At 37.4% G+C, this 15,407-nt stretch overlaps 2 protein-coding genes and 1 long non-coding RNA gene across 5 annotated transcripts in view; 2 read left to right on the top strand and 1 right to left on the bottom strand.

Annotated features, from left to right (window-relative positions):
- Positions 1-123: 123 nt before the first annotated feature.
- On the bottom strand, positions 124-14,164 carry tkfc (triokinase/FMN cyclase). Its single transcript, XM_008435623.3, has 18 exons — positions 13,716-14,164; positions 10,096-10,202; positions 9,385-9,574; positions 7,889-7,993; positions 7,608-7,795; positions 7,409-7,487; positions 6,103-6,192; positions 5,266-5,300; positions 5,098-5,182; positions 4,739-4,828; positions 3,886-4,002; positions 3,455-3,574; positions 2,855-2,992; positions 2,675-2,781; positions 2,146-2,252; positions 2,038-2,071; positions 1,842-1,934; positions 124-1,207 (listed from the first exon to the last, which is right to left on the bottom strand). Exons 2-18 carry the CDS (start codon positions 10,108-10,110, stop codon positions 1,049-1,051), a joined length of 1,752 nt encoding a protein of 583 aa, XP_008433845.2. The 5' UTR covers positions 10,111-10,202; positions 13,716-14,164; the 3' UTR covers positions 124-1,048.
- On the top strand, positions 2,144-7,401 carry LOC145548706 (uncharacterized). Its single transcript, XR_014084714.1, has 3 exons — positions 2,144-2,232; positions 2,654-2,803; positions 6,963-7,401. It is a non-coding gene; the product is annotated as an uncharacterized LOC145548706 (long non-coding RNA).
- Positions 14,165-14,615: 451 nt separating the features above from the next.
- Positions 14,616-15,407, top strand: part of exoc6b (exocyst complex component 6B) — a 90,113-nt gene continuing 89,321 nt past the window's right edge. The window contains exon 1 of one of the 3 annotated variants that reach the window (XM_081599626.1): positions 14,616-14,983. In XM_081599626.1, coding sequence (XP_081455752.1) covers positions 14,895-14,983 — 89 coding nt within the window. In that variant the 5' untranslated portion in view covers positions 14,616-14,894. The remainder of the gene's footprint in view (positions 14,984-15,407) is intronic. The other 2 variants (XM_008435626.3, XM_008435627.3) reach the window with 2 other exon arrangements.

The raw sequence follows: 15,407 nt of genomic DNA on the forward strand, positions 1-15,407 counted from the left end.
TACTTTGTGACGGTCGTTCACATAAAATCCGGATTACTTTACGATTGTAGTGTCTAACAGACAGGAATAGACTTGCAAGGTGCTTTACAGAGGCGTTTCTGGTGTACAAAACAGTCAAAATGGCACTTTAATAGCAAATATTTTTATTTTATCAGTGCAATTGAGAACGTCATCACACTATTTGACAAAAATATAGAATTTCAGTGAATTTCTAGGTAAGATGGAGTCGGTGCTTAATTTTTAACGTAGATGAAGGTTAGTCAGTAGAAAGTTTAACTTGCCGTGTCGATTGCGTCAGTCTGATGCTAAACTCTAAAATAAAACTAGAAACATTTTTTTACAGTGTAGTTTTATAAGCTCAAATAATATTAAACTTATTTACTTGTATCCTACATTTTCCATGGAGACACAGTAAAAAGATGGAAGTTAATGGAAAATGAAAATCCAGATTTCAAGTGGAAATAACTGAAAAATGAAGGAAACGTCAGAGCATTTAAAACAATTGTACCTCATAAATTAATTTGTCCGACATGTAGGCTGGAATGCTGAAGTTTGTGCAGGATAAACAAATCCAAACAACTTTTGTCTTCTAAAAATGAAAACAAAATAACACAAAGCAACACCTCAACATGCCAAGTTTCAGCTGATATGAATTTTAACAAAACAGTAAAAGTTGAGGCTCTCAGAAGTGACTTAACTTTGTGCTTCACATTTGTTCAAAGCAACATTTCACAGCATTTTCAAAGCTTTCTATAAAAAAATACTAATTTATTTTTACTTATTTTGAAAATTAGCCCAATAGGAATGCAAAAACTGTTTTTTATGTAAAACTATTGCTGCACGACGGTGTTGATGTCTAAATTGTAAGGCACAATTCAGAATTATTTTCACATTTTCTTAAAAAAACAGGAATGATTAGGATACAGTTTAGAGGGCATAACTACCACTATATACAAGCAAATATCAAAACATTTCACATTAATAAAACTGATTTTTGTGATTAATCAATGTTTGTGACAAATCTCTACCCACATCATGGGGTTTTGCTTCACTTCTGCTCCACCAGCGTTTCTATGACGGCTCTCAACATGGCGGCTACGGCCACGGCGCCGGGGTCAGGCAGGGTGACCCGCTCGGCGGCGATGTAGCTGGCCCGCCCGGCCCGCGCTGTGAGGTCACGGGTCGCCTCGGCACCCGCAGCTGCTTTCTGTGGAGTCGGAGAAGATAAATGGGAGATGACTGGTTTTAGCCGTCAAATTGTCAACATAACGCACAAAATTTTAAATGTGCGGTTCATATATGAAAGATAAAGAGACGCAGTGCTTTGCTACTTGTAGTCAACACTACAACCACTAGATAACAAGGTCAGGCAAAAGTGTAATTCAAAATATTGAGGTAGAGGGAAATAAATCAGTTATGCTAGCTTGACTTTGACAAAATAGCATGTAGATGTGCTGTGGAATTTGGTTCAGTTAAAAAATATTGTAACGTTTTGTTCTTTGTGTGGAAAATGTTTTGTGTGTTTTGGTGTTAAATCTTGATACATTAGTGGGGATGTCAGTCAGTTGCCATGGCAACAGATCTGTTTGTAGCATAACTAACTGAGGGGGGGAAAAAGAATAAGAGTGGTTCTGAGTTGTTCTTCAATGGTTTTTTGTTATTTTTCCCTTTTGCACTAAATTAATAATACCTACATCTCCAGGTTCCATTTTGTTAACACAGTTCTACAGTTTCAGAACGACTATGGATGGCATGTAAGGTCTTTTTACCCTCCATTGTTGTGGATGCATGAAATTTCCAGATGTAAACAATAACATGAAACGCGTCTGTAGTTGCTGTACCTCCACAGCTGCATGTAGTACAGCCATGTGTCCAGCAGGTGGTGCTGTAGTTAGCTTCATGAGCTCATCAGCAGCCGGACACAAAGCATCCAGCTACAGAATGAGGACAGCAGCAGAGAGGTTAAAGGTCAAACAGGGTCAGGTTTAACAGTAAATTACATCATGATAAATATAAACATAAATCCTCATTTCTCACCATCGTTCTGTCTCCAGGGTCAGCACCGCCGTATCTGAAGGAAGACATTATTTTTTACTTTAGTCTGTTTAGACTGATGTGTTTAAGTGATGTAGGTGATCTGGGCACCTTCTCATGGCTTGTGTCCCAGCATGCACTGCAGCAGCCCAGGCGGTGCCGTTTGTCTTCCCTCCGGTCACATGACCAGCCGCAGCGGTGAGAAACAGACTGTACAGCTGAAAAACACAGAAAATAAGAACTGATCTGAGATTGTTTGGTAAAATATGAACACAATTCAATTACATACATAAAGCGTACTATGGCAGGCCATTTTAGCACATAATCAAACCACTGTGAATTGTTTTATTACCATTAATCTCAGATTATACCCGTTAGATTTGTCAAGGAAGTGATTCATGTCCTAGGTTTGCAGTTTTTTTATTATTTAATTTGAAGAAAAATAAAGAAATTACAATTTATAGAACTGTAAGAATTGCATTTACTCAATTCTTTTGAAAAAAGCATTTATTAATTAAATTTTGAAGTGTCTTTGACATCAGTTTTACTGTTCATGTGTATAAATCTTTCAGCTTCATTGTTTCTTTCTATAATGAACATTTTTGGTACGTGAAAACAGTGATAAATCAGCTTGCCGTACCGCCCCTGAGGATCCGCCCATTTTCTCCTCCACCAATCCAGCGAGGACGGAAAGCAGTCGCCCCGGGCAACCAGGAACCACATGATCCTGGAGCCACTCCTGAACGGCTGCAGGAGCAACATTTTAATGGTTTGTTATCACTTTTTGTTTTCCTCCTGTAAAAACTTTGTCGTTTCTCACCTCTAGCGGCCTGAGCGTGAGTGTTGCCACAATCTCCGTCCCCGGAAGCCCGGTCCAGAGAGTTTAGTTCCTCCTGCTTTTCCAGCAAGGTGGAACAAATCTTGTCTAAAACTTTGTGCATAACAGGACTCAGAGGACCTGGGAAAAAGATAAAACAGCAAAAAATGTAATTTACATATAAATAACATTAATCTAGGAACATAAGCTAGTTAGCTTGATTTAAATAAATACTGAATAAATTAATAGACATCATATAATTACATACAAATTTATATCAATGACATAAGCAAAAGTATTTCAAAAGATGTGAGAAACACCATAACAAATAAATAAATGGTTCAAGGGGAGCTTAGCTGAATTGTTAAAGACCATTAAAACATTAATAAAACATAAGCAGTCCTATTGCAGATCCTGGAATAGGATTATACACAAAATTAACAAAAATAACCAAACTTCACTATGGAGTTTGTCCATTTTGCTCCTGTTGCTGTTAGCTTTGTCTACATTTCATTTCCAGGCTCTTGGCGCGTTAAGATGCAGCAAAGTAATTTACAATATTTCTACATGAAATAAACACAGATTGTAACTGAATTTACTGACCTTGGGAGTGTTTGTCGTCCTGTGGCCGTGTGATCATAACAGGAGCTTCTGTGACGTAGTTGCGTCCGCTCACAGCTGCAGTGCTGAGGTTCGGCCAGGCGGGGGCGCTGGTCTTAGTATCTGAGTTGAGATATGGAGGATCTTTACTGGTTAGCAGTTAGCTAACCCTGCATAAACAGATTAAACTTAATAAAGTAACTACATTTTATGGCTACATAAATGTAAAAATATCTAACAAATTAAATTTGTAAAAAAAAAAATTATATTCCTGCTAAAATATTTCTAAATAATTTTGAAAACTCTGAAGCAAAAAACACATGAAATCAAACTAAGTTTAAATTTGCACCTAAACCTAAAACTCTTCCTTCCATATTATTATTTATGTTTTTTAATAATGATGTAAAAACAGGTGTATGTGCGTCAGTATTTACCAAACAGCCTCAGTGTTTCTGGGTCGACTTTCATCAGGGTCAGAGACACTCCTGCCATCTCCAGTGATGTCATGAACGGCCCTGACATCGCCCTGGCAACCACCACCCCACGGCTCTCTGTAACCATGGAAACCACTGATAAAACTTCCATACCACCATTAGAACAAAAGTCTTGATTTTGTTCCCCTAAACTTCAACCAAAGCATTAAAATAAAGAGGATAAGATAGAGCTGCTTTTATATTTAACATTTCCAAAATAACTATTTTAAGTGAGTGAAATACAAAATAAGGAGATATTCACTAATCACCAGTTAAGCAAATGGCCTTGAAAAACACTTTTCTAGATTTTTAACCAAAATAATATACCTCAGTTTAGGTTTTTATTCATTTGAGGTCCATTTTTAAAAACTGTATTGGAAATCTACTGATGACATATGTTTCCAAATCTTTTAGCCCTGACCACATCCGAAAGAATAAACTTAAATTTACAGAATTTTTAACAACTTTAAACATCAGTTTAAGGAGTAAAAATATATGACCTTTTGTTTTAAATCCTTTAACGCTGGAAGGTCTGGCATCCCTGATGTTTAAGGTGCACTTAAAAACAAGTGTCCCCAAATATAGTACCAACATAGAATCTAAATACAAATTCCTTAAATAATTAATCAGTTTATATCAGTCCAATCTTAGAAATATTATGTATAATATAACGATAAATTAGTGATTTATTATGCAGCCCTAGCTAATCTGATGTTAAGTCATGGTGTTACTGTTCTAACATAGTATGCTACTGCTAAACCACTGCTATTAAGTTTCATTAAATAGCTACGGATGGAAGCAGGTCTCTGCTCACCCAGGCAGGTGATGGCAGCTCGGGTAACAACAGCCATCTCCAGGCAGGACAACGCTCCAAGGTTGTTCACACACAGAACAATACTGTCACCTGTTATAACAACGTTAGAAACCAAGTTTTATTAAGCAGTTCATTGACTAGAGTCTCTAAGGCATAAAACACCTGATCCTGTAGAGGCCGGGAGGTTGATCACCATATTTCAGGATGTTTTGTTCTAAAATACACATGGGGTATTGTGGTGGGCCACTAGGGGGCTCCACTCACTAGAGATGTAAAGATATATAGCTAAACTAAAAACAAGCAGCAATATGGTACAGGCTAATTAAACCACCAAACTAATAAGATGGTCATAACCTGACCTGATTTCAAAGGCAGATGTGATTGGCTGTCTGGGTTGGTCATGTGATCGACCATCATCTTCACCACCTCATCTGCTGACGCCACCTGACAACAACCCAAAGAAACAAAGCTGGTTAACACATTAAAATAACAACTGCAGGTGGGTGTTGTTAGTACTTCTGACTCACCTTTGACCTCTTAATTCCAGGCTCTCCATGGATTCCTGATGGACAACAGATCCATATATAGTACAAGTTAAAACTCAATTTTTCATGAAGTCAAGCAAAATATTTGCACATTTTCTGAGTCGAGCCAACAGCTAAAGATACAAACGTTATTAATGGGGCCAATTTAGCCTGTTGTAATAACACATTATTCAATTAATCGCATGATGAATTAAAATGACTTCAACCATTTCCATTCTGATATTTAATATTTTTGAAGGGCAATTTTGTTCATTGAAACATCATGATCCATTTTATTTATGGTTTCTGTTGTGTCTGTGTTTTATTTCTGTTTTATTTATTGTTTTTGGTTGTGTTTCATTTTGGATACTTGAAATATCTTCCAGTTCCAGGGTTAAGCATTCTTTAAAAAGTTTATTCGTCTCTTTTTTTTCTTTAATGTCCGTTTAGGATCAAGCAAGTATTTTTGAATTTCAGAGAGCAAACTTGCATTATTATGCCATATCAGTTACTTGAAAATGGTCTCCAAACAACAATATTGTGGTTTATTGCAATAATTACTTGGGCAGTTTGTCGTAAGCAAAATGTGTTATTGTGACAAGTTTAGGGTCAAATAAAAACGTAAAAACAAAACTGTTTTTAAGTGAAGTTTTATCAGTTTTTAAAGCATTTTTGAACCACTAGGTGGAGCAGTTTTACAACAACTCCTAAAATATTAACATTCATAGTTTGATTTTTACAAATAGAATGAAAAGTTAAACCTCCGCCCATCAGATCTGCAACCTCAAACCTTCCTCCACGTTTGACCAAACTCTCCACCCTCCTGTCATCGGCTCTCACCCAGTCCCAGCTCCATGGCTCCTGGCGGCAGGTCGAAAGAGGGAAGACATCCTGGAACGCTGCATGGAGAAAGACTCACTCCCAGTGTGCCTGTGATGCAAGAATCCATGAAATTAACAGTGATAAGATGAACTCAAGCAACAATGGAGATGATTTAAAACAGTGGTGTGCAAACCTTTTGTCATGTGAGCCAAAAACTATAATTTTCTTAAGCAAGAAAGCCACAAAATAAAAATAGTACTATTTTTACTTTAGGCAACTGATTTTAACTAAACAAATAAAGAAGTCAGTTTTTCTGGTGGAAAAGAAGTTTAAATAATTGTATATTAAAAGCTTAAAAAGGGTTTTGCATGTTATTAAAAGAAAGGCATACAGTTAGAAAATACTTCAGTTAAAAATGTTTGCTATATGAAGCCAGATTTAATAAATTAACTAAAAAAAGATTTTGGTTATTTAAATTCTGTTTCTCAGTAGAAGTTAGTTGATAAATTGGGCCGAATTAAGTTTTGAATAAAAAGAGAAACATAATTGTTAAAAGACAAAAACTTTGTGTTGTACCTAAATGTGACCTGTTATGTTTCCTCGTACAGGTTAGGATAAGCGACACAAAACGTTACATTTGTTGCATAAAATTATTCTGAGGTAACGAGGTTTTAGTCTGTTTTAGGGCCTCTTGTCACTTTAAATCCTTCACCAACTCAACATTTAAACTTGTATGTGAAAATGGCTGCAAAGCAATGTGAAATTATACAACTGTACAACTTTGAAAAGTCAAAGTGGAGCCTCCTGCACAACTAACAAGAAAACAGCAAGTGATTTCTGGATGGTAAGTCAATAACAAAACAGTTTGTCTTTTCCAGCAGCCATTGTACAGCGCATAAAACCAGCTGGCCAAATGTACTGGAGTTCTGCTTGGGTTGCTAGGTAACAGTGCACAGCCCATTGAATGTAACATAAAAATCGAGATGTTTTCTAGCAAACATTAACCGATTGCCAAAAAAAGCTTGGTGATTTTTAGAAGCAGTAGACACACAAATGGAAGTACAAAAATGTAATGAATGTGAACTTTGCAAAATGGGTCCTCTTTAATATTTTCATTTGAAATAAGATTTTAATTTGTTAGTAATAATGTCAAATTATTACTAACAATTTCTTAATAATAATAGTTATTACTAACAACTTAGTAATTTTGCACTAATTAAAATAAAAAAATATCTGTCTGTGGTGGTGGGCCATACAGAATTAATCCAAGGGCCGCAAATGGCCCGGGGGCCACACTTTGGACACCATAGAGAAAGACACTCACCAATCCCTTTCAAAACTTCTTTCATCTTGGAAACAATCTGGTCCAACGAGCAGCCTTCTTCTGCCAACGCCCCCGCCAGCTGAACACAGTTCAACAGCAACACATTTATTATTCATTTTATCTGGAACATTTAAAAACACTTTCCTAACTGATCCTTTATCTGATCCCTTTCTGATTTTCAGATGTTTTTGTGACCCACCTTGTGTATGAAGACGGTGCCACACAGGCCTCTCCTGCCGGCTTTACTGGGCTGGTCGAAGGCGCAGTCCTCGGCAACAATCACCATGTCAACGGCCACCCCCTGGTTACGGGCCTGCTCCGCCGCAAGGCCAAAGTTCAGCCGGTCCCCGGTGTAGTTCTTCACTATGAGAAGAACCCCAGAAGCTCCTGGATTGCCAGAAAGAGGCGTCAGACTAAAAATTTATATATTTTTATCTGAAAACTAAATTTAATTTGATAATATCTGAAGAGCAGATTTACCTGCCTGGTGCAAGGTGAGAATGGCAGCCAGGATGCTGGCAGGAGGCGGAGAGGCAAACACTCCTCCTGCCACAGCCGCAGACAGCATGCCAGCACCAATGTAACCTGGAGACGCACCAGCAACATTAAACTGGGACCAGCGACTTTAAACTGGGACCAGCAACATTAAACTGGGACCAGCGACTTTAAACTGGGACCAGCAACTTTAAACTGGGACCAGCAACATTAAACTGGGACCAGCGACATTAAACTGGGACCAGCGACTTTAAACTGGGACCAGCAACATTAAACTGGGACCAGCGACATTAAACTGGGACCAGCGACATTAAACTGGGACCAGCGACATTAAACTGGGACCAGCGACATTAAACTGGGACCAGCGACATTAAACTGGGACCAGCAACATTAAACTGGGACCAGCAACTTTAAACTGGGACCAGCAACATTAAACTGGGACCAGCGACATTAAACTGGGACCAGCGACATTAAACTGGGACCAGCAACATTAAACTGGGACCAGCGACATTAAACTGGGACCAGCGACATTAAACTGGGACCAGCGACTTTAAACTGGGACCAGCAACATTAAACTGGGACCAGCGACTTTAAACTGGGACCAGCGACTTTAAACTGGGACCAGCAACTTTAAACTGGGACCAGCAACCACTGTTTAAATGCTAGCAAACTGCAAACATACAGACAGAAAAGTACACCCTCTTCTGTTTCTCTGGTTTTACATATTAGGATCGAAAACAATTTAAATTTAACTTCAAGTGAACAAAAAATGCCAAGCAGACTTAAAAAAATATGAAGCCCAAAAAAAAAAAAAAAAAAAAAATATATATATATATATATATATATATATATTAAGAGAATACCCCTGAGTCAACGTGAAGTGGCCGTATCTGTAAAAAGCGGTGCACTAATTGCAGTTTTCTGACCAATCATCAATTACTAATCTTTAAAAAGCCTGATCTGCCATTTTGCTAAATAATGCAAGAACCCTTCTCATTAAATTGTAATAAACATTTAACTCTGGAAAACATTTTAAATATCTGAAATATAAACAAAATAACACAAGCAACAAATAAAAGGAATTAGACCAAAAATGTCCTTCAAGAAAAGGGGCTAGTTGAGCCCAAAGCACCAGACTGAAAACCAATTTTTGGTAGAAAGAGCGAGAAAAACAAATCGTTCAAATGGAAATGATTGTTCATTTTAATTTATCTTGTGATTTATTGCTTCTCATCGGTAGATAAGATCGGCTTCATATTTAACAATCAGCTGATCAACAATCTCCCAAAATTAAGGAAATTGGTGCCAATAAATCCAAAATAAAAAGGATAAATCAAAATTCTTATGGTAAGAAATTTATCACGATACATGATAATCGATGTATACATTTATCATGCATCACGCACTCCTAGTTTCACAATGATTAGGGTGTACTTTCTTTTCTCCAACATTTAGAGGTCATCCATAATAAAAGGTCGCACCCCCGTGTGCCGGCTCATGTCCTGAACCTCCTCCAGACAGCAGGCCCACTCTGCCCTTCAGGCTGTCCAGGTCAGAGCGAAGCACGACTCTGTGGCCCTTCAGCAGAGAGAGGCCCCCAGAGGCCCTGACCAGGCCGCACAGAGCCTCTTCAACACAGCAATCTGCCGAGTTTATCAACTTCTTCTGCGCCTGGGAACAAACAAAATATCATGATGGACTGATGCAAATGGAGCTGAACAGAGGATTTCTGCAAAACTAAAACACTAAAAAGACATGAAAGATTTAAGAAGATGCATGTAAACTATTAGAAGATTAATCTTAGGAATTTTCTAGAACATTTGGAAATTTCTGAGTTTAAAAAGTCGAATATTTTCTAGAAAAAAAACTTCATACATTTTGAGATGAATTTTTGACATTTTCTAGAAAAAAGACGGACATTTCCGAGTTTCAAAAGTCGATAACATTCGACTTTTGGAAACTATGAAAAGTAAAAATGTTCGACTCTTGCAACTCAGAAATGACAGCATTTGCAGCAGTTGCTTATCACTGAATGGACTCTGATCCTTCTGGTTCTGCAGAGCAGCGTTAGCTCAACCACGTTACCAAGACGCTGCATTCATCCAACAAGACTTCACTAAACGATGATAAAGCTTCACCAACACTCAGTGCATCACTGTCCTGGAGATAAAACAGCGGATTCACTCATTTACCTCCATGTTTAGCATGTGTTGTTGCTTCTCCCGACAGGCAGCAGCAGGATGACGTAGCGACGTCAAAAGCGAAGAGATTTAGAGGCGAAAACCGGATGTTAGTTTCCCTTCAAAATAAAATCGTTTTAGAAATTTTATTTATTTATTTATTTATTGAGTAATTATTTGCACCGTTCATTTACAGAATTATATTTATGTATGTGTGTGTAAAAAAAAATCTGTATGTAATCTAAAATGACTAAATTTAGTCATAGGTTATTTTGGAAATATTTGAATTATAGAGAGTCTTGTTTTAATTTTAAAAAGTGGAAATGCTAAACATTTGGATTTTTTAACATTTCTCCATAGTGTACTATACATGGGGTGAGGTTTCAAGATGTCAAAATATAAAATATTCTTCACTAGTAATTCTTTTAAATTATTTGAAACATGGAAGGAAAAATAAAGCCAAATTTAAATTTCATTTCCGTTATATATATCTATTTATATATATATATAGAGAGAGAGAGAGAGAGAGTTTCTATGCTGATGAAATTTTGAAAAGCTGATCCGTTATCTACACGACAAGGGAAAACGGTACGTTTCAGAAACGTCGCACTCTGGAACCCGTTTTCAATCTGTGCCGTTGTTAGAGAAAACATTCGGTGGTTTTGTGTAAATGCGCATTACAAACGCAACAAAACTCTTCCGTTTTCCCCCGAAATAGTTGTCGTGTAAACGGGGCGTGACGCAGTTGTAAAGTTTTAATAGTTTGAGTCATGCAGAACTGATTTGACCGTTTCCATAGCAACGATCAGAAGCAAGACAATAATAATAAATATTATTGTAATATTTATTATGATAATATTTATAGTATTTACATTATAAATAATACATATTATTTATATTATACAAATAATAATATATTATTTATATATTGTATATAAATAATTATATATTTATATATAATAAACACCTATTTATATATAATAAACGCACTGATTGTGTTTTTTCATCATTAAAAACACAATCAGTGTTTTCATAATTTAAAAAGCACTGATTGTTTTTTAATCATAATAGCAATAGCACTATTATGATTAAAAAAACAATAGCAATATTATATAAAGTTATATAATAACTTTATGTTATTATAATTTAATAACATAACGATATCAAATTATAATATAGTTATAATTTATTAAATTATAATAACATAAGGTTATTAAAGTAATTTAAATATTACCCTACCCTAACCCCATTTAATATTGTTATCATTACTATTGTTTTTTAATAATAATAATAGTTCTAATAATATCCCCACAAAAAAATCTGAATATCCAGTCCATTACAGTCTTATGTTTTTATGGCTTGACTTTTATTTTTGTGATTATTAATAAGTGATCAATCTAGTATATTAGCTACTGCAGCTGCTGGCTAATTAAACACCTGCTGTACTGATGATCTATCAGAGTTGGTGTTTAAGTCGCCTTTTATTTTCTAACTAAACTCAAACAGAATTCCACATCTACATCTTAAGGTTGTCAAAGTCAAGCTATCATAACTGAACTACTTCCCTCTCCTTCCATATTTTTTTTTCTTAATTACCTTTTTCCTGACCTGTTAATCTAGTGTAGCAAAGCACTGCATCCCTTTGTCTTTTATCAGGCATACATTTAACATTTTGTGCGTTATATATATATTCAACAATTTAATTTCACACAATCATCGCAATAAAAGCCTGTGTTTGTTAAATACTTAATGAAACATTGTTGTAAATGACGTATTGTCCCAGAACGAGATAATTAGTTTGTCGTTTATTAAACGTTCAGAAACTACAGCGGCTGTGATGAGCCAAGACGAAGGAAAACAACCCGAACAGATGATCAACTCTAAACCACTCGCACAGGGGCGGATCTAGAAAAATATTTATGGGGTGGCAAGAGGGTGGCAGGGACTTTTTCTGGGGTGGCAGCATATATATATTTATATATATATATATATAGTTTTTAATATTTCGTATTAAAAACAATACAAAATATTGTTTTTAACTTGCATTGTTTCAAAATGAGCTTCACGTAGCACCAAGGCTTAAATACAATTTCTTAATGTAGTATAGTTAATTATTTTCACATCTTTCGTACTCCTGCTAATTGATATGCATTACTGATATGCATATCAAGTGTCCAGAAAACCATTTTATCCCAATACAGGACAAGGAGAAATCTGTCACAAAAATATTGGTAGCGCCATCATTTGTTATTCGATATATTTATTAAATACGACTTAAAATAAAGATTAGAAAACTGATGTTTGATAAATTCTCCATGATACAAATCTATAAACAGTTTAGTTTCTGTTAGTTCTGTCAAGATACAAGAACGGGTGAATACCTACTTATATTGGTCAATCGTTTTATTCTAAATATGCTGTAGGAGCTGTAGTTTGACAACTGTTATAAATATCACCATGTTTTTAGAACACAGGGGACTAGCTCAGTTTTTGTTGCTTGTTTTAGGAATTGCAGCGGCTGCAGTGCGCCGCAATAAAGGTACAATAAAGCTGATAAACAGGTGAAGAACCAAATAGAACCACTTCTGACTGTTCGCAAAGCCAAACATCCAATAAAAGTTCCACCAAGCCACTACTGAGGCACTGGGGTTATGATTCTAGACGCAGGCACAACAAGGTTCAATGTCCAAACTTATTGATTGTTCTTGGTTGTTTTATTTTCCTCTTTCACAAAACAGACATCAAACTTTCATTTGTTCTCATGCTACCTGTCTTAAAAACCATCGGCCCCAAACCCAAATGCCTGCTGGTCCTTCTCCAGGCCCCTGCACTTATCTATGTGTACTGACCCACATTACTTCCTGTCTAAATTTAGAAAATAAATAAGAAAATAAAACAAAAAAATAAATAAAATCAACAATTGTCAACCTACAAATAAACTCTGTAAATAGTACAAAAAATAGAAATTCAAGAATAAAGTAAAAAAAAATTCAAATGGATAATGAAATAAAGAAAAAATAGCTCCAACAACTTTTATTCTGCCTTTTCTCGCTGTGTGTCGCTTTACGCGGACCCGTTACCATGGCAACCGAAAAAAACAGCTCAACGAGCACATAGAGCAGAGATTACCGATCAGGGGAATCAACACCAAAAAACAAACATTTCCCACAAAAAAAGTAGCAAAAACACTAAAACAGAACATCCAGTCTGTTACATTATGCTGTCAGGCTTAATGTCTATATTTGGATTATTAATAAGTTTTCGCCTGAGCACAGCGGCGGTTGATTAGCTGATTTAAGCAGCTGCTCTACTGATGACGTGGTGGGCGGGTTGTTTAGTGCCAACGGAACCAAAACACACCGAACTGCGCAGCACATGCTAAGGTTATCAAAGTCAGTAGCAGGCTAACAGTTAGGCTAGTATAACTGACCCATTGCTCACTTGTTCAATCTTTTCTTTAAATTAAAAGTTTTCCTCACTTGTGAAATCTGAAGCCCTTATTACCATTATCTATGGTTGAATTAACTGCTAAACATTGCCTCCGTTGTTCTGATTCTTTGCGTGATTGTAGTAGTTTCCTGACCACCAATATTCCTGACTCAATGGACAGCAATGGCGCATGTGTGACTTACGATAAATCACATAATGTCCAGTCTAGTAACGTATACATCTATCAATGCTGCTGCCTCGCGCGCTGTCCTTCTCTCGCACTTCCCGCTACTTAGCAGTGGGTGTCAGGTTACATTGTGTTGCATTCAATGTTGTCAGGGAAAAAAGAGTTTCATGCGCTTAATGTCCGATTTGCCATAACTATTTATTGAATTCATTGTCGCTAGCTGGGGTGGCAACAGGGGTGGCGAGGCTCTCGTTTGGGGTGGCAACTGCCACCCCGCTAGATCCGCCCCTGCATTCGCACATTTCTCTATCATTTAAGCACACCCGTTGCCATGGCAACCTGCTGCGCTCCACAAGCCGACCAGAGATTATGTTACAAACATAACATTCAGTCCGTTACGATATCAAGTTTGCAGGCTTGATATTTATTTTTGCGATCATTAATAATCCTCCCTGAACACAGCGGTGAATGATTAGTTCATTTTAAACTCCTGCTCTGCTCGTTATTTTGGTAATGGAACCGAAACGCACAGAATTGCGCAACACCTTTTTGGAACAATAATAATAAATGAGATTATTATTGTTGTTGGGTCATTAATTTGAACCCGTTTTATTGTGTTTTTTGTTGTTGTTCTTTAATAAAGCTATGAACGTTTTAAGCCAGTCAGAAGAGGACGTGCTGCTCTCAACCTCCTGGCGTTCAGTTTGTCACCTAAAGATCGACTCGAAACCTTCCGCGATCGACATATTGCACCGCTTCTCTAGCAAAGCACGAAGAGTTCAGAAACAATATGAAATAGGGAAAAAAAATTTTTTTTAACTGATTAAGTCGTGTTTTAGATTGTTCTTGAAAAACTAATCAGTCACGGCTAATTAGTGGGCGAACTCACAGCTGCACAGTGAATCCATTGATTTTTTACAGCAAACAGCCGCTCTCCTCTTTTGAGGGTACTGCGTACCCCTAAAAGATTTAGCGGGGGTACGCAGTACCCTGCCGTACCCCCTGACTTTCACCCCTGTATATATGGCCCGGTCTTTCCTTCCGCAACCACAAGTTGGAAACAAATGGAGTCCCCGCCCACCCGGGCTGCCCCGTCTGTTTTCCTAAACCCACTGTGTGGTTCCTCCTCCCAACCTGTCCGCAGTCCCGTCCGTCCGTTCAGCGCAGCTTGGAACCGTCCACAGCAACATGCAGGATGGCGAGCGTGGAGACAGCAGCCGAACACGAACGCATCCTGCGGGAAATCGAGAGCACGGACACCAACTGCATCGGGCCGACACTCCGGTGAGTCAACCTGCGGCGGCTGCGTGCCTGTCAGCCCCGCTGGAAGATGGTCTAACGCTCGGCGTCACTCGGCTCCTGAGAGCGCCTTCAAAACTTTAAACACATATGCTTCCTTTATCGGACAGCTAACCGGCTAACTTTAGCAAACATGAAACCTGGCTAATTTATGTAATACATTCTAGAGTTAAAACTTAAACAGAAACTCTTGTCTGACTTAAAGTTTCTGTCAAAACCCGGTTCTCTTGTTTTTGTCCTGTAACTTTGGTAACTTTTATCAGGAGGTAAACCAACCGTTAGGCTAACGTTAGCTTCCTGAGCTAACTAGTTGTCATTCTGTTCACACTTATTGGAAATACTGCTTTTATAGGTATATTAATGCTCTCCGTTTGGTGTAAGCTTCATCACGGCCTTCTGTCTTTGTCTG

The sequence above is a fragment of the Poecilia reticulata genome, chromosome 18, assembly GCF_904066995.2.
Source record: "Poecilia reticulata chromosome 18, P_reticulata-male-v2, whole genome shotgun sequence".
Taxonomy (NCBI): Eukaryota; Metazoa; Chordata; class Actinopteri; order Cyprinodontiformes; family Poeciliidae; genus Poecilia; species Poecilia reticulata.